The following is a 20,248-nucleotide window of genomic DNA, read 5'->3' on the forward strand; positions in this document are numbered from 1 at the left end:
TCATTGGATCTCCAATTTTCCATTGTGTTTAATGAAGACGTTGTCCACCCTTTCATTTACCACATAATAAATTATCTGGGACTAACCTTGATTCCGATATTCCAGTTTCTAGACCATGGCAAGGTTATGCCTTCTCTCATTTACTCCATTTAGCTCTTATTAGATGATTCAACCAATGTAGTTTCTTGCCCCTGTTTTGTAGTATAAAATACATTTTGTTGCCAAAGCAAACATGTTTATAGTATGTTGTCAGTGTATATCTCAATAATTGTAGCGCTGCTGACATACACGAACATTTGTTCTCATGTGGCGCCAAAATACCTAGAGACATTGTATGTGCTGAAATACATCATCTGCATCTTTTCATCGAATAAGAACTAAGAGCTGAGGACGAATTCTGAATTATATGCATGTCAGCAATCTCTTAATCAAGTCTATTCTGAAGATTGAAGAGGGATTTAGACAGGTAAGATGCTCAATTCTTGATCACCTGTTTAATTGCACCCCTAAGTCTTTGCGGACAAGGAAAGGTGACCCTTGAGCTGGAAGAAGGAACGCTTAACCGCTCTGAGCATCCGTCTAAAATCTTGGATCTGCTATATCTATACATGTTGGTTTGGAATTTGGCTTAGTGCGCCTTATCTTGCATAAACCTAGCAAAATTTCGATGGTTCAACACTAGAATTAATCCTCTGAATCAGCGAGCGACACGCTTAATAAAAATGATAAGCAAAAATTTCAATGGGAGGCATTTGAGGTCAAAGTTGGAAATTGGATTCACCTACGCATTGTATACTCGAGTTACATTTTAAAATTAAACTAGCATTCCGTCACGTCAAATTAACGGCATTAACTTTGACACGGGACAATGTTTTGCTGAACTAGACGCTACCATTTTTTAATAATGCATTTCTTTAGCATAATTGCACTTATAAATTATAATAATTTATCACTTAAAACTGCGGTGCGGGACTTGACGGTTCTGAAATGTCTATGAATTATATGCTCTGTTCTATGCTAGAAAGACATTCAGTGACAAATTTCATTATTATTAGTCTATTTTTCGTTTCATGGCATTCCTTCTACCTCATTCTAATGGTAGTTTGTTAATCATTTGCAGTTATACTGTTCCACATCTCCGTAGCTGATTTTTCATGTCTGATATATGAGTTGTGCTTTTACGGAGAAGGCTTTTGCAATAGTGCCACCTATTTAGTTTCTGATACGAAGGACTCATAATTTTATCAGTTACTAGCCTAATAGTTAATTGTAGCCTTTTTAAGGAGGAGTAACTCCCTTTTTTTCTCCTGCTGTATTCGAAGATCTTTAACAGAGTGAATTTTCATTTTGTACCTGCATTAGTTTTATTTGATTGTTCATTATCAGTTTAATTTTTTATTCCCAGATAGTTAATTTCATTTGCCTTCTTTAGTCTCACCTCCTATATAGTTATTCGCAGGGGTGTTTCCTTCTGGAGCGCTGCTAGTTTACTCGATCATGCTGTAATCTATTAAAACAAAGGTTTACACTGCTAATGATTAGATGGTTCCTAACTGACTCCAAATTTGTCTTCAGCTGTTTAGCAGTTTCCCAAATGGTTCATTTTGCATGTTCCAAGCTACCGATTTTTACGGTCATATAATATTTAGCTATGGAAGAATAACACATTCTTGGTGATTTGCCTGAAGCCCTTAGGTTGGCCTTTCTTCGAGGAACGAGAATATATGAAATCTCGTTTGTTTTGATTTCGCATGACTAGCGCTCCAAATGTCTACTATATATGCACATTTGAATATCCTCACTCAGTGCCACATATGCATTTGTAAAGACATAATTTTAGTCAAACAGAGAGAACCGTTGCTTGCACAAAGCTGAACAGAAAAGGTAAGTCATCTGCGACTGTTCCAGTGGGATGAGTATTTTGTGGAAGTGATAGCTGCATGTATCACAACCTCACAGCTAAGGTATAGATCCTCAATGTCAACTACACAGTTCTTTAAAGATTGAGCTTCTTTAAAGGTTGAGCTCCCGGAAGGATTTCTTTTGAGTGTTCTCATTATGGTTTTGCTAGGGGCTTCTCTTCAATTTTTTTTAACTATAATCAAAATAAATAATTCGTAACATTCATCTCATTGTCAGTCTATGTAACGTGGTTCATTTACAGATATACACGAAAAGGACAACCGAGTGGTTACCTCTGAACAGATCATTTGGCGTCGTACGTCTCAGCATGCCCAAGCCCTTCAGGATGTCGTGGAGGAGGCACATTTATTCGACGAGCGGAGCTTCGAGGAGTACCTGCAGTGGTACGTGCTAAGTACACGTACAAGGATCACCTTCACCCCAGAAGATGTCCGGTCCCACGTCGCATCGACTACGGAGGCCTACCCGGGCCATTAGGACGAGGACGCTGCATTAGCGTTATGTATAATTTACATCTTATTTTAGTACCATGTACTTACGTAAGAACGACTATAAACTGAAATTCTCATTTTTTATTTGTTTCCACAGACCGATATCATTTATGATATCCATAGGGACGTAGCTGGAACTATGGACCGCCTTAGGCAAGGGGTGCAGCTCAGTGCGGCAGATGTAGCGGAGTTCGCCAAACGGGTTTTCGATAAGACCGCGCGGGCCCTGAAGTTTACCTCTTGCTGGTCCACCGCAGACGTCGCAGGGGCGCCAGTCAGGTCGAGTGGGGTCCACGCAGAGTCGTCCAGGAGATCTGATGTGCAACGCCGTCCACCGGGGTCGGCACCCACACGGCCCCCTATACCACGGCCTACAGGCCCGGACCTAATAGGTACAGATATTTCATACGCATGGCGTTTAAAGATATTCGTTTGTTATTGGTGCATTAATTTGAAACAAATATTAGGTGTACTTACACACGTCTCGACGCTGCCACCTAGACCGAGCCCAGTATCGACACCCTCACCACTCGCAAGCCACTCAGGTACTGGGCGACACTACATTGTCGTATTCAATATATTCAATAGTATATCTAATATTGTCTATAGGTTACTTCGGAGATGAGGCCAGGCCATCTTCAGCTACACCTCGACTGATCCCACGACGAGCGTTCAACCTCTACTATGTCACGCACGCCTAGCCATCTGCTGCTACACCTGCATACCACACAGGTACAATAGTGCATTTTATGCAAATACTTTCATTTGCATATTTTCCGTATCAAATAAATTCATCTAGTCGTAGGCCCCTCCAGCCAATACACATGGACACCGGCAGAACCTTTGCAGTCTTCATACTCGAGCCAGGAGGATGAGCCTGGGCCAGACCCCCCGTTCGACCTCGTGAGGGACTTCTTCGGGAGCACACCAAACTACGACGTCTTCCAACAGTCCCAGCTACCCAGCTCACTTCGGACACAGCACACCCATGAGGAGGTCACGACACCTTTGATCCTTACTAGGCTTACCAGGCAGGTTGGTGCACCCGATGCCCTGACCTACTCTAGGGGTCATGTGAGGGCCAACTAGCGGCATCGGTACCAGGACCATGATGGTGGGAACAGCCAACGTCAACGGGAGAGATAGCGGTAGGATTGTACATTTATTTTTGTTGCTTACATATGCATCTTCGATTCGTGAGCTATTCTTACATATTCGGATGCGTCTAATCTCTATGGTCTACTTACCATATCGTAACTACATTTCTTATTCTAATATGACTACACGCTAGTTGCATTTCTTAATCCAACGTGACCACATGCTACTTTCTATCGTCCTCGGCTATGTATGAACCGGTCACGACAGACTAGAAAAGTATTTTTTACAAAATTACTTATACACGAAGTGACCACTTGAAAACTCTGTTGGGAGTCTACCTTTAGTCATGAAGTGACCACATGACTCAACTTTAATCATTAAATGGCATCACCTCTGTCCTGGCGTAATCTGCAAACACGAATTGACCATACCACTCAACATTAACTATGAAATGACAACACCTTTGTCCTTACGCAGGCTATAAACAAGAAGTGACAACACGAGAGAGCTTTTACCAAAAATTAAATAACAACACATGTATCTTGACACATGAAATCTCTACCCAGCATCAATGCTACAACTTTTCTATTCTTCAAGAGGGAATCCAATGCTCTTGTCCCTGCTAAGCCCTTCCACCCACTCATTTCTTCAAGAGGGAATCCAATGCTCCTACCCTCCATCACCATAAATAACCCCACCTTCATGTATGGATACACCACTCATTTCTCAATTCTCTCAACTACATGTCTTCCTCAGCTCCACCAAGCCCACCCAATAAACATTGGGGGATTTTCATCCCCAGAGAATCGAACCATCGATGTGCTTCTGTGGTGATCTTTGTAGGTTTCGTGAGTCACAGGACATCTCTTACACATATGGCCTATGCTTCTTCATGTGTGCCAACTACCAATACAACAAGTCTCAACATGGATCGTATGAGTATCCACTGGTATAGCGATAAAGATCAGCCACATCTTTCTCAATTTCACACACTGTTTTACTAATCTCTCATCTTATTTTATTTATCCAATCTCCTCCACCTATCTGTGACTTTATTGAATGGCTCGACATTGAGCAAAATGAAGACCAGAAGCGGTGGGTCAACATGAAAATGCGATGGAGGAGGGAAGCTTACGCACGTCGGGAGTACGAGCAACAACAAGAGGAACTACGTCTGAAGCAGCAGGAAGAAGAGCGTATGAGGAAGGCAACACAAGACCATACCGCGGCTCAGGCCCGCAAAGCTAAGAGGGCAAGGAAGCGGGAGAGGACCCGTCGCGCTAAGGCGGTATGTCCCGATGCCCTGCGAAAGTGCAAATATCCTCGATGCACTCAGTAGAGAGTATCTAATGTAACCTGACATGTTTCCACTCCCTAAGGCATGTTACGATTAGGAGCGGCGCACTATTAAGTAGGTTTTTATGTGAACCGTACATGCCACCTTTTTTATCGTCGTGTCTTTGTGGTTACAGTCTCATGTAATGTTTTTCACCGTATGCATAATCTTATGATTGTCACTGTTTGTAATCTCATTGCCGCGTAATATGATACGAGTGCTTCACATATATAATTTGGTAGCAAATATTAATTTTGTATCCTCCTAATAATACATAAACTAGTCCAAAATATCGCTTCCACATTATGCCGTATTGGCCACTTTTTAACCATTTTAATTTCAAATTTTGCAACATATCAATTTCAAATATTGAGCAATATACACATTTACAATTAAAAAAAACTAGAGTGGGGCCTACTCGCCCTGTAAGAGGGCGGTTGGAACCTACCCGCCCTCTCAGTAGGCGGTTGCCCCTACCCGCCCTCTGAGATGGTGGTTGAGCCACTTGCCGCTCTCTCAGGGGCGATTAGACCACCCGCCCTTTCAAAGGGTGGTAAGGACTCCTTATTGCACTCTTAGAGGACTGCAGCTTTTTCAGATGGCGACAGACGCAAATGTTGACCCGATGAATATATTTATTTAAATTCTTAATTAAAAAATAAAAAAATAAAAAAACTCCGGGAACGCAGGCGTCGGCTTGGCCCGTATTTCCGACTCGGACGTAACCGCTCATCTGGGCCGTGCGCCTGTGCTCAAAACGGCCTGCTTCCATCGGCCGCACGACCTTTCCTTCCCCTTTTCGCTGGAGCCTGGAGCCGTGGGGCGTCACGCATGGCGGCATCTCACGGAGCAGCAGATGAGCAGAGAGGACTGGAGCACCGTCTGGTTTGCTGCCGTTCGCTTGCCGGTTGGGCCAACTCTGTTGATTGTTACTTGTTAGCGTCGGAGCTGCTCCGTTGCTACAGGATCCTATTTGGCATAGCTCGATTTCTATATTCATCTCATATAAGGTGTTTATAGATGAATATAAAGTGGTCTAAGTATATATTTTTACTTTAGAATTTAAATAAAATACTTATATAAACACCTTCAGTGCACACTAAGCTTCAACTTTACCAATTTATAGAACTATAGATATCTCTGACATGCGTTTGCTTAGATCCCCTATCAAATTTGTTCGTCTGCTCTGCGCCGGGTAATAGCTTTTCAATGCAAAGCATCGTCGACCCCAGTTTTCAACTGAGGTTTCCCTCCACCTGAACAAAGTTTCTACAACTAAAACGACCTAGATACGTTTGCGAGTTGTACTAGTATCGAACTCTCACGTCCAGTTTGAGTGAGTTGCTGAGGAGGAAGCTGATGAGAGGCCGCTGATCGAGTCTCCAAGTCGCAATTAAAAAACTACAGTACTGATGTAGCATACATGTATATCTAGTGGCGAAGCTAGAACCAAATTCTAAAGGGCTGGTTTCTTCTTTCTACTCCACCTCTTTTTCCTGTCTCCTCCACCCTTCCATTTCAATGGAGCTGCAGCCAGTAGAGGCTGCGCTGTGTACACCGACAAAGTGGGGGAAAAAAACAAAAAAGACCATCTGAAACACTACCAACTCTTCTATTGTTTATAGAGGTGTAGGTGTTGCTTAGCTGCTAGGTTCTGAATAGCTCCAAGCAGTGCTCCTGATCCAGGTTTCTGCTCCAGAACTTGTTGTAGTACTCGGCGTAGGTGTAGTCCCTGTAGACGGCCGGAGAGTCCTCGCTGATGAGCTTCGCGGCGGGGCCGATGAGCACGTCGTTGCACGGGCACAGGAACGACGCCACGGACATCCTTGATCTGTCGGAGTTGACGACCGCACGGTGCCAGACGCTCTTGTATTTGGCGTTGCTCAGTGCCTTCAGGGGGAAGATTCAGTTAAAAAAATACTGGGCTTGCAAGGGAAAAATATGTAGGCTATATCGGAGTATACTGTGTCAAGTGTGAACCACAGACACTAGGACCTGAATTTATACCAATTTGGCCATGCAAATCATAATTAGTGCTCAAGTGCATTAAAAGGTACAATACTAAGTTGCTTGACAGACTGACATATACCTATATACTACAGATGGTTTTGATTGTACATGCTTGTACATTCATGGATTATTTGTCTTGTCCCACATGCATGAAATAGTGCAATTAGTTATTTAGCTGTTCATCAGTCTTTTGCTGCAGTTCTTATATTGTTGGTGAAGTGCGTTTCTTTTGTGCATGTAGGTTTGCTGAAGCAGATCTAACCATATTTTAATTTACTGTACTTCCACACAATAAACAATTTAGAACTTCCTTCAATTTAACTATGTATGTCTACCATGGGTAAAGTCGATCATATAATATTTATTTAAAGTAAAGATACATAATCATCAATGATGCTTATCAAAGTGTTGCTAGTGAACTCGGAACTCCATATCAAGCTACTACATTCCTTATGATGAATCGTTTGGCAGTATCCGTGGTTATTTTACCTGTTGGCTCCACATGAATCCATTTTGTAAATATATCAATAGCGGTAAATATGTGTTCAAAACCTCTGAGAGCTTTTGAAAATAGTCCCAGAATATTCAAACCCCACGTAGCGAAAGGCTAAGATAAAAGAATTGTTTGTAGTGCTTGAGCAGATCAGTGAATCTGTTGGCTATGAAATTGACATTGTTTATATTTTTTGACCAATTCTCCCGTATCATAGAGGGTTGTATGATAATAGAAACATTATCTTAAAAGCCTTTTCGACCAGAGTTCTAAAGGAAGCATAAGCTACACAACCTCCCATGGACTTCATCGAATAATCTCTTATCCCGCGTCTCATAGATGCACTTCATCAAAACTCCATTGGCTCCTCTTCGACAGAGGACTCCATCGACTAGAATATACATTCTAGCCTTTTGGGGATTATTTCTGATTCGACATCATCATCAGGTAGAACTCAATCATGATGGTATTCATACACGTTTCTTAGTACTTGAATTGTGCAACGACGCTTTGCGTTACTCCGGATGAGATGGTAGTGATTTGCGACATCTCGGGTCAATTATCGATTATTTGCGATACCTCGAGTGATATGTCCTTATCAGAGATAACTACTCCCTCCCGTGTCTCGACTATTTACGATATAGAATACATCGAGAGTTTTCCCATAAAATCCCCAGAAGGTACTGGAGATCATGTGGAAGCTAACCTTGTCGGCCTATCGACTAGGACTTTATCCCTTCTCGGGATGTATTGTACCTCTAGTACGATGAAATGCCGCTCAAGCTTCCTAACCTCCGAAAAGGTATGCAACCATGGTCGAGTTGGAACACTTATATTCTTTTTTGACCTAATTCATGACTAACTGTGAATATCCCTTCAAAAGAAGTTGATGAATTCCAAGCGAGACAACTACTCAGAGACCGATCATCAGTCCTTTGTATTTTGCCATGTTATTTGTGGCCATCGTACTGCTTGGAGATCGGGTGTGAAAGCTCGATAGCCGATAACCATAGAGTGCCTCTCCGATAGTTGGAGTCATAACCATGACCTCGGGAATTGCATTAGCATAATTCCTAGAACTTGGTCTAGTTCTTCTTAGAGACTACCTCTATTTCCCGCTCTGTTACGAAGTTCATTGATCTTGTAGTGTATATCTATATTAGAACAATTTGTGGGGGGGGGGGGGGAGGGTTGCATGACATTCCTGTTAATCACAGACATGCATCTTCTCATAGGCTAGTCTAGCTTCTCTCATTCGACTAGAGGAAACTGGGTTGGAACTATTTCAACATGTGCTACCTATTTGAGAGGTAGATCTTGCAGAGCTCAAGCCTTCTACTCGTTGTTGTGCATCTGTAATAATCCCAACAATATCTTCATCCACCGCACCTCTTCTAGAGTTCCTAATCCTCCTCACATTAAAGATCAGAGTTCTCGCACCTTGCAGGTACCGAGCAGTACCAGAGGCAAATTGTTAGTTGTTGCCTTGTCGACCCAACGAACAGAATACTAAACGACGAGGTGACATATGTTGACTCATGCGATGGTTGATTTTCGCCTGGGATGTGTGCTGAAGAGGTGGACTCAATTATCCTCATGAAGCACCATCGCCGCTTTTTTATGGTAAGACTCATTCCTAGGGCTAACATCCGGATGATCCTCTGGATGGCCATTAGAGATCGCATTAATGCCATAATCGTCCATGTTTTTATTTTCTGTAGATGCGTCAAATTCTGAGAAGCGAGGTTCGTCCTCCAGAATCTCCTTCTTTATATTGATGATTACTCGATAACAAGAGCTACCGAAAGTTGAGGCCACAATCACAGTCGGGTTTTCGGACCCACAACCCATATGTGATCATGTGAGTGATAATCTTGACTAGCAAACCATAGGATTTGTCGATCGAAATTCGCTATCAGAGATCGAGAGACATCACCTCATCGGGCTTCATATAGATGTCGGGTCCAAAATTGTCGCAGAACCCATCATCGGAATAACCCATCACCGGAGACTTGATGCGCTTAGTTGATAAAGACTCTGTCTTATCATATCCCCACGGACGATGTCAGTTGTCGATGATTGGTAAAATCGATTATGCAAATACTTATTTAACGTAGGATTACCTGGTCATCAATTGTGTGTTTTGAAGAGGAGGATACATGATTTTATATAGACCAGGTCTCTCTTAGGATAATAGTCATATATCATGTTTCGCTTGTATTAATCTTAGGAAAATATACTTACAATGAGGATGTGTCTAAATCTAATCCTGAGGATCTCGACAAGTTCTCTTGTGTTCTAAATTCTAAACCCCTTGTCAAATGAATCTCGTCATGGTATGACTCTGTTGTAGATCTCAATGGGTTGTTTCTGCTACTACCCGACTAGGCTTGCTCTGTATTGCTTGTCCAGTTTCTTGCTTGGAAACTGATTATCTCATCTGGAATTCCATCGCCCCCTTTGGATGTACCCTTTTCCCTCTATAAATAGTCGGATCAAGGAGATGTAACATACTTGTAGTCTCTGAATGTAATCTTTCAATATTTATGTCTTCCGAATATCTGTAAGACTCTTCCCTAATTTGGGGATCGCTTCTATATAGAATATGATAAACTGACTAAAATATCAGCGTATGTCTTATTTACCCTATAACAGTTGTGAAACCTACCGTATCAGATTAAAGACATGTGTATAGTGGATAACCATTCTAAGTATATATTGTATTTCTATTAAATATATAATATATAATTATTTATTCATCGTCAATATTACTTCGCTACAAAATCTCAAGTGATCCTGTACACATAACAACACTACAATGGATCCTCGTTAGATTTTAGGAAGTATTTTCTGTACTCTTTGTTGTACATACGTCCTCCCTAATTAGGTGTTTGAAAAAGAGTATGTACATCTTAAAAAGTGGTATATACTTTTAAAAAATATATTCACTTATAAAGAAGTATATGCATCTTAGAAAATATACCATCTCAGAAAGTAATATATACTTCCGTTATAATAGGATCAACTATGGATCGAGCTAAGATTATATACTCCCAGGAGTGCGTGTGTCTATATATATATATATATATATATATATATATATATATAGACGTACGTACGCACGCACACACACTATATTACACATATGGTGTAGAATATTACCCAACCCAACACCGATCCCTTTTTTAGAGACGTCACTGTCCTTCCCGAGCGCCCCTTCCCGAGCGTGGCTTCCTCCGGCGACCCGGATCCCATCTCTAGTGATCTCATGCCCCTTCCCGGTCGCGGCTTGCTCCGGCAACCCCATGCCCCTACCAGGTAGTGTATCGAGGAGGTTGTGCACTTAGCGAGGATCCAACATCGGTGGAGGAATGGAATCTGGGTGGGAACCGGAGCAAGCCAACATCCAGGAAGGAATCAGTGGGACGACCATCACGACAGCATTTGCAAGCTTGTTGTCACTGAGCGGAGCTCTGGACACCCCCCCCCCCCTCCTTTGACCAACGGTGGTGTGCCCAACATCATCATTTTGCCATGTGTGGGTGAAGCTCGTTGATGTTGGTCCAACACAAAGCATGGATGTTGCAGCTGATCGAAAAATTTGGCTTAGCATGTGCTACTAGTTCACTTCTAGTGACCATTTTTGTTGAGGCTCATAGGAGGTCAGGAATCATAGGGATAAGTGTGATTGTGTGAAGAAAGGGAGAGAACATACTACCCATGATTTTCACGTGGTTGCTGAAGCAATCAAAACATACTACTTAGTCAACCAACCTAAAAGTGTATATAGTCCTTTTGTATGGTTTTGGTAATTAATTATAATACCTATGGACTAACAACATTGTTAAAAATTGTTAGTATGTTGTTTTATAAGTGATGCATGGAAGGGAGATATGCATGAGCTCTAGGTAAATGTGGAAATTGAAAATGCATCAAGATGAATGAGCTCTTAGTGATGCTAGGTGATGCTCATGAGGAGAAGGAGAAGCTCAATAAGATTAACAATATGCATGAAGACTAATAAATTATTTGTGGAGATCAAGTAACTGAAGGTATAAAGTTGTCAATTGAGTTTTATAAAGTTATCAATTGAGTTTTATGGACTAACTTATGTGCTTTGTGTTTGAGAGTGAGTTAGGGTTAGGATCCATAAGAAGGCATGAGTTGAGATATTTTATATGCTAAGAGTAAAGAACAAGATTAGACTGCATATATGATAAAGTAAATTTATTAAAGATATCGAATACAAAGTGGTTTTCTATGACAAAATAATGAAAGACAAGCAAGACTTGGCTGCCATGGACCATTCGGTGGCTAAGGATAAGCAAATGGTTTGACGTTGAAAGACCAAAGCGGTGGTAAAGAGTGAGTAAAGGCTTTGCGCCTATGCCGTGCGAGATCATGTGAAGCTACCGGTGATTCATATCAATCACATGAAGAATCAAGAAGAGATGGAGTGACGATGATATAAAAGTTGACAACCCTCTAAGTTTGAAGGAAAGAAGCGATATTTGAAGGTATTCAAAGGCTCAATGTGATTCAAACGTGTTTTACCTTTGAAATTGAGTATATGTATGCAACACTGTTAAGAGGGATGCAATGTGAGCTATTTATTGTGTCTCAGTGCTCAAGAGTTTTCTAACCAACCAAAAGTGAGAATTAGCTTAAGAAGCCTGGTGCGAAAATTATGAAAGTGTCCGAATTTGATTTCAGAGTGTTCCTAGTTTGATCTAATGTGTTTGAGGTCATAAATTCAATTGGGATGTGTAGCATCTGAATAAGTTTTCCATAGAATCCAAAATCGTTGAAATTGGATTTTGGGACTAAAAGTTATCACCATTTTTCAGAGGGCCAGCCGTGCTGAACTCGGATAATTCGGGCTAACCCGGATACTCCGGGTGAGGTTTCGAGCCGAGTGGTCTGTTAGGGTCTAAGTATTTCACCCGGATACTCCAGGTTGACCCGGAGACTCTAGGTTTCGAACCCTCCGAGTTGTACATCGGCTAGGGCTCTCAGTTACGTATTCTAGTGCCAAAAAGGTGTGTTCTAAAATAATTTTCTTCCGTGCCAAAGCAGCAGCAACAAAGAATGAGGGTGAGAGGGTATAATATTCAACCCCCAAAAACTAGCCATTACACACATTTTTTACCGACGTCTAGTGTATGATTTGACAAGAAAAATGAGTTGAGTTGAGAGATTAAAATATTGAGTGCAAGTGAGTAAACTTTATTCTTGAGCCCTTGAGTTCATCGGCGAGAAGTTCGTGAAGCATTTGTTACTCTTGGAGCTTAGAGCTCTTAGACGGCTAGGCGTCGTCAACAAGCACTTAAGGTTGTGGTGTGCCATGAGAAGTTTATAAATATTTCGATTTTGTCTCCGACAGGGAAGAAATCAAGAGTGAAATACAAGCTCAAGTGTGATAGAGCTTGACGAGAAAAACAGTTGAAAGAGACCCAACTCAAGTGTGATCAAGCTCCTCAACGAAGATATAGGAACCTCTAGAGGAGGTCATCTAGGATTGTAATCTTCACATTTATTTAAGATGATTATGCACTAGTTAAGCCTAATATATTTAATATTTTTATTTGTAAAAAATTCGTTAGTTTATTTTTCGCTGCAAATTTAGACAACGGTAAAAGAAGACGATTTTTTATAAAAACGTCGACTCACCCCCTGTCATTTCCCAACGACCTGCATGTAATTTACGGAATCTATTGACTACTGACAATTTCTCAAATTGCCACGATTTAGAAGCTATAAGTTGGAGATTCATTAGTGCATCCTTCTTATCAATAGTTCCCAATCATAGCACTTTTTTACTAAAGCTATGGCTCAAATTTTACTGCATCATTGGTAAAGTTTCGGTAGTCTAGTTAATGTCTGACTTAGTAGCTATTTCTCGATCTTCCTGGGATCTCCACCATTATTATCGACGAGCATCCTCTCTAAGCTCTTCCCCACTCCTCAGGTGTTTGGTAGCTTCCATCGATGTCATCTTAATTTTTTTTTAGTAGTACTCTCTTTTAGCATTAAGTAACTCAGACTCGTATTGAGACTTTTGCAGTTCCAAGTCATCTCAAATTTATAGCATTCAATAACACATATCTAGACTTTTACTGTTTTAAGTCATCTCAAATTTCTCAAGCAATACACATTTGCACATTTAGTAGTCTTTCAGTAGCCCGGATAGGAATACTGAACCCAGTCGGGCTCGAGCAGCATGGCGTCCTGGAGGCGGTGCGGCAGGTTTGGCACAGAGATCTCGGGGTATGAATCACAAATCAATGGTCGGCGGGATCAATTTTGCCGCAATGGTGGCAAATTAGGGATCGGTAGCAGCGTGGACTTGGAGTCGTGCTTGGGGTAGCGGTTTGGGAGCGTGATCGGAGGTCGGAGCGGTCCGGTGTTGCAGCGGGGCATACGCGGGGGAGCGTTGTCAGGGGTCAGGAGCGGTCCGGTGCGGCATCGGGAGGAAGCAAGAGGAAGTAAGTTGGCGTGATTCAGAATGGGAGGAGCCATGTTGGGCACTCATACTGCTCTTATGCGAGTGGGTTGCGTACGGGATGACATGTGCGGTCGGGTGGGAAGCGGTTTGGTCTGGGTGGGTTAGGAAGGAGGTGGGAGCTTTGGGTTAGGTTCAATCTGTGGGGAAAATCTGGTTAGTTGAATTGAGTTCATAATGTAGAATAATATTTTACACTTTATATGTAGAATAGCGTTTCTGTATAGAGTTTTGTTTATATATGAAATTGCACTTCACCAATCAGTCAGGTTAAGGTAAAATTTACTGAAAACAGGTAGTTTTTTTAGGAATGAAAACTGGCAGTTGTGCATCACCTGCAGCTGGTCCCCAATATTGATCACCAGCGCGTTGGGTAGTGGGTTCACCGCGATCCATCTGCCTTCCTTGAGGACCTGCAGCCCGGCCACCTGCTGGTCCATGAGCAGGATGGTGAGAGCGTTCGGGTCCGTGTGCGCTGGGAGCCCGTACGTGAGGTCCGGCGCCGGGCACTTGGGGTAGAAGTTCACCGCCATGTGCTGCTCCTGCTCGCCGAGCACCTTCTTGATGTAATCTTCCTCCAGGCCCAGGCTCTCGGAGATCGCCGCGTAGAGCCTGAAACCGAGCTCCCGGACTTCGCTACAGTATGTGCTCATGATCTCCCTGTGGCACGATCAACACAAAATGTGGCTTGTTAATGATTTTATCATCATAAAACTCCAATGAGCTCCCAGTCCCAGTGAAGCTCTTTGTTAAGAGGGTGCGATCTTCAAACTTGAGTGATCTACGTGAGTTACTTGCTCCCCAACCACTAGATCCGCGGGAGGATTACAATTCCTAACGAAGTGAAATCTACATCCCCTCCGAGCTGCAAGATGGGCCTACGCAATCGGCACTACTGGATCCTTGGCGGGCGGCGTTCCCAGCACTCACCATGTGGCCACCTCATCGTTTTTGTTTCTGTGATCTTCATGTGATCGGGCACATGGCCAGATGTGCTTTTCTAGTAGCAACAAGTGTGGCTCTCGTTGCATTGTCATGTACGCCCCTTTTCCTCTGGTGCCCATGCTAAATATTGCCTGTTGGAGACAGAGAAGGCAGAGGCCGGGACCCACTGACACTCGCACCCGTTCTTGTTCAGGTGATCGCACGCTCCATTCATACTAATAGCTATTGCTAGTACGGGTAAAACATTTGGAGTGGTGGCCTCTTGGACCAGTGCTAGGTTTTTAGCATTCCTTATTTTCTGTCTCCTGAACATATCTTTTCTCAGAGCATGAGCTCTGTCTGTCCTAGAGACGGTTCAAAAATGTAGGGCCTGCATCTCCAGCACATGGTAGATTCGTTCAAAGTACATCTCCAAATTTCCCTTGAAACATTTATTTTAGAATTCCCTTGAAACATTGCTCAGTACTAGCTCCTTTCTCTGTCTGCAGTTGAAGCTCGAAGTACTATATATCATGAAAAATTTATCATTATTAATTTTGCTTTGGTGTCCGTGCAGCATAATTAGCGACTTAGAAAGACTGCATTTCTCAAGGAAAAATAATGCTGGAAGCCTGAAACATGAGGGTGCAGAACTCCAGATCAACAAACCATTGTGATTTGTGAACTAAACAACCATTTTTTGTTTCAGTCCTAAAGGAGAGATCCAGCGAGCAACAGAGAAATAATGCAAGCAATAGAGAAATATATCTACGGAGGTTGGTGCTGCATACCTGAAGGAGGGTGGATTGGCCGGCCAGTCAGAAACGTACTGCTCCAGCGGGTGGCAGTGCAGGCGGAGGTAGTCGCGCCAGTTGTGCACGGTCTCCTTGCGCACGTTGAAGCTCGTTGACAGCCGTATCTTCTTGGCCGTGTCGTCGGAGTAGAGCTTGGCCTTCTCCTCCGCCGGCAGCCGGAAGAAGTCTTGAGCTACCTCTATCACCGCCAGCATCAGCTCCACGGGTATCCCGTGGTTCAGCACCTGACCAAATCAACGCAGCAGCGAGCAAACGTCAGCATCATGAATCCTGCCATATCATGGAAAGAGAGGTGTTGGATCGTCGGTAGTCGATTGGGACCTGGAAGAAGCCGTGGGAGCGGCATGCCGCGCCGATCTGGGCGACGACTGCGGCGCCGTCGGAGCTGGCGAGGTCGACGACGGGGATGTCGGCGTCGGTGACGACCTCGTGGAGACGCGGGCGCTGCGTCTCCGGCCGGACGTAGCTCCCCGGCAGCTTGTCGTGCTCAGCCGTGGAGATGAGCTGGTCCGCCATGCCCGGTGTTGGAGAAGGAAACCGACGGCCGGCGCTCGGCTCACTTCACGCAGGCTAGCTGTGCGGTGCGCGCTCCATGTGTGTCACGCAACGGAGTGCATAAATAGACGTCACGACACACGGAGCCAAGGGACTGAGCATATCGATCCGATGACGACGAGCAGCACTTCGTCAGTGCTGACTCATGGTGATTAGCCGCGCGCCGCGCATTTAACGCGATGAGAGAAAGGGCCCCGCCTGTCAGCACGACAAAGTAAATTCTACGCGGATTGCCGACTGACCGGGATGAGCGTCAGCTGGACGGAGCGGGGTAACGTCACGTCGGTGACGGCAGCACGGTGGCCAATTCTTGCGCACTGTGTCCGCGTGGCGTGTGATGGGAGCGAGCCGAGCGTCTGTTTGCCGCGTGTGGAGCATGCTTCGGATTACCACTCGGCTCGCACACTCCGATGACTCTGATCAATTTTTTAACTACTAGTATTCCATCGAAACAAGTGCGTCGATTCTGCTTCCGGGGCCAGGTGCCGAGTTCTGAAACGAAATCCAGGACGTTGGCATGGCGAAGACCGTGGAGATCTCATACAGATTTCAAGCATTGGTGCTGTCAGCCAGCAGCTCAAATCTTTCAAAAAAATGTACAACACCCACGTCAGGTTCTCACCATAGTGATCGGAAACGTGGAACCATACCACGTTTCTCAACCCGAGAACGTCATCCCTGTTTTGAGAACGCAGAAACAATCTCGTCTCTGCCTTATCAAAATCTTTCGCAGCGTACCGTACTTCTCATTCCCGTTCCTTGACCCATCGACTCGGAAATTACGTGACTATGGTTCTGACCTCGACAGGCAAGGAGCGTACGGGCAGTTGTTCTCTGTAAAATCGATGGGCCACAAGGAAACAAAGGACGAGCCTCATGACCCGAGAGGCCGAACAAGACGGAGTGAACGCCGGTCGCCGCAAACGTATATACTAGTATTATACTATTATATATTATATACCGACAGGCGACAGGTGTATAGTAGGCTGAGTAAGATGGCAGTGTCTGTTGCCTTTCTTTTGGGCGGCTGCCATGGCTGGATGCGTCGACACCGTGATATCTATTGGGGTTACTGTACAGACGACGGCTAATGATGCCAGATCAACAGAGGCACATGAGTAACGCGGAATTACTACAAACCACAAACTTTTCTTTTCTCTTTCGTCGTAGGTGGTTGAGCCGTTCGGCACCGCCACGGAAAACTTTTTTGCCGGATCGACACCTACATTTCGTCGGCAATTGGCAAAGATTCGTCGGAACTCCCGAGTGAGATGGACCGAGACGGGCTTCCTGCTGTGTTCATGCATGCATCGAATCGACGGTCTAATAAGCAACCTACCCTTCCCTGCGTCTTGCCCATGCGGTGGTGGGGACTGGGGAACCGATCGACGAGCTAGAAAAGATGCCATCAAGGTGCAATGCGACCATTCGATGACTCAAGTGCTCAGAATTGCAATAGTAATTTCAAGCTCAGTTTGACATACCATGTCCATATGCATGCTGATTCAGGTCCAATTATTCGGTAAGCTCGTGAAGTCAGCTCGAGCAGTATCTGGATATACATGGATATATAGAGGCGTATGGGACAAGACATATATGACCGTCTAGCTTCAATGCAACCAGGTCGGCAATCCGCGTGGAATTTGATTTCGCCGCCATATGATAATGTATATATATTTTCATCGCTAAAGGCTGCCGACCTAGTCGGCAATCCGCGTAGAATTTACTTTGTCGTGCTGCTAATGTGGCCTACCTGGCTTTCCCGTCACGAAAGAATATTGTTGTTACGGATAGATATCTTTTTATAACTATAAGATCAAGTACTAATAGACATATCTCCCTAATATATATGATCTCTCATCATATTGTTTTATCATGTTATATATATATATATATATATATATATATATATATATATATATATATATGTAAACCATTCTTTTATTCTTTCTACTCTATTCTCTGGGTTCAATCTCTCGATCTCTCTCTATTTTTAATACGTTATCAGATATTATTGTTTTAGCTCTACTGTTAATTGGCCACACCTAGATCAAGAACACAGACTTGACGGCCTCTACGATGAAGAAGAGTGGCGCGACAGCCTCGACACAACAAAAATCGGAGGCATGAAGTCCTCAACACAAGGACCCCCTGCTCCACCGGTGGCATCTCCAAGATCTTTCAATCGGCGGCGAGGCAATCCACAACCCGGTATGCTTGTTGTCTTGCCTCCTTATCATCAGCAGTGCACACTAGCACTGCCTGCCCCATGGCGTCGGCCACTCGCACCACGCATCGGCTGTGGCGATTCGCCCCCTCCAACGGTGCTTGCACGAGCTGACCACTGCCCGACGGCGGATGGCCTTAGCCCAGTGATGGCCGGCGAATCTAAGGAACAACAGTGCCTCACGTGTTGGGAGATAGCAAGCGAATGCAGTTCTCCCATGCCGGCGGCCATGTCTTCCTTCGATTCTGGGCACCCCATTTTGGCCACCCCCACCCGCGCCCATTCAGCGGCACCTCACCCTCATAGAAATACGCCATCCAACTGCAACCATCTCCGATGGATCCTCCCTTTGGTGGCAACCATCTCCCACGTGCATCGGCCTATCCGTTGGCGGCCCTCGGCGACCACTGGCCGACATCCCGCCACCTCCCTCGGCAACAACCTGGCTGTGGTGCCTGCCCAAGCCAGCCACACTGGCATTGCTTTGGCGCCAGGCTCTGACAGATCAGCCCGGATCTCATCGGGTTGTTCGCACACCAGCGGCGCACCTCCATCAGCGGCGCCCGACGTGCCCCTCCGCACTCCAGCGGCCTCCTCGCCGTCCGCACCCTAGCGCAACCACCCTCAAGCGGCCACCTGTCGCGCCTCCTCCGGCGGCGGCGTAGCCCAAGCGCCAACAGCCGCAATCGCTGATCGATGTCCCTCATACGACGACGACGATGACACGCCTACTCCAGGCCGGCTTCACCGGTGGCCTCTGCGCCACTACGGTAGAGCACCGACCGGTGGCCTGTAGCCACCTGCCAATCGATGGCGAGAAATGGCGACCGGCTGCCTGATGCACCAGCCTGCCCGATGGCGGCATCGACTCTCCGGCGGCCCTACTTCCATCCTGGTTAGCTTAGCTCCAGCCCAACTCTAGTGGTGACGACGGCACCAGGGCAGTTAGGGTTAACCCTAACCGCCGACCAGCTTCCTCCTCTCGTATTTGTGTGCGGGGAGGGGGGAACCCACATGGGCCATTGAGCCCAAAGTCCGATTGGGCCACAGCTTAAGTTGACTTGGCCCACAGGCAAGTAAACCCACCCTAAGGCTATTTTGCAAAAGCGACCTCTAGTTTCTAAAAATTTTCAATATGGTCCAACTAATAGTATTGTGTATTAAGTACTTGTCATGTTTAGGTCCCTGAAATTTATTGTAACAAAATCCAGTATTATTTAGTGTTGTAATTTAACATTCCAGACTCTGTTTTTCTGAAATATTGTGCAATGTTCAATGAGTTTGACTCATACAATCCCTATAACATGCACTTATGTTTGCGACCGCTTTAATTTTGCAATTGAGATTTATTATCTTTGCAAAAATATATATTAATTCACCTTAATTAAGCCTAAGGAGCCTTTACACCCAAATGTACTTAATTCAAGCAAAATTAAAATACAAAATTAAGTGACTATCTCAATTAATATTGGTATAACATAAGATCATAAATGTTATGAAATCTACTGCAATGTTTGCAGATTATGCTCATAACAACGAATTACTCGCCCACTACTGTACGGTCTACATCATTTTTTTGTGACTACTGTCAAAGTGTTAAACCATTGCTATGCGGCCTACACCATTATCGGTGGCTACCATCAAAAAGTTAAATCACTACATTTGAGGTCTACACCATTTTGGTAATTACCTTCTATGTGATTACCTCTATTTAATATTTGTGAAACACAAGGTAATGGAATGACATCTACTGCATATTTATAGATTATCCTCCATTACTGTGAGGTCTACATTTTATCATCTTGACTTAATGACTATCTTCAACGTGTTCTTCCAAATATTCTAATTAGCATAACAGAAGGTAATATGAACAT

The 20,248-nt window shown here is 44.2% G+C and overlaps 1 protein-coding gene across 3 annotated transcripts; it reads right to left on the reverse strand.

The window, feature by feature from the left end:
* Positions 1 to 6,224: 6,224 nt before the first annotated feature.
* LOC133917026 (flavanone 3-dioxygenase 2-like) lies at positions 6,225 to 16,201 on the reverse strand. Of its 3 annotated transcripts, none has more exons than XM_062360960.1 (4): positions 15,914 to 16,200; positions 15,569 to 15,816; positions 14,189 to 14,513; positions 6,225 to 6,738 (listed from the first exon to the last, which is right to left on the reverse strand). In XM_062360960.1, exons 1-4 carry the CDS (start codon positions 16,106 to 16,108, stop codon positions 6,496 to 6,498), a joined length of 1,011 nt encoding a protein of 336 aa, XP_062216944.1. In that variant the 5' UTR covers positions 16,109 to 16,200; the 3' UTR covers positions 6,225 to 6,495. The 3 variants fall into 3 exon arrangements, with proteins under 3 accessions (XP_062216944.1, XP_062216945.1, XP_062216947.1); XM_062360961.1 differs by lacking the exon at positions 6,225 to 6,738 and adding an exon at positions 7,467 to 9,831 and having other exon boundaries at positions 15,914 to 16,201; XM_062360963.1 differs by lacking the exon at positions 6,225 to 6,738 and adding an exon at positions 7,467 to 13,993 and having other exon boundaries at positions 15,914 to 16,201.
* Between the last annotated feature and the right edge of the window lie 4,047 nt (positions 16,202 to 20,248).

The sequence above is a fragment of the Phragmites australis genome, chromosome 4 (genome assembly GCF_958298935.1).
Source record: "Phragmites australis chromosome 4, lpPhrAust1.1, whole genome shotgun sequence".
In the NCBI taxonomy this organism is placed as follows: Eukaryota; Viridiplantae; Streptophyta; class Magnoliopsida; order Poales; family Poaceae; genus Phragmites; species Phragmites australis.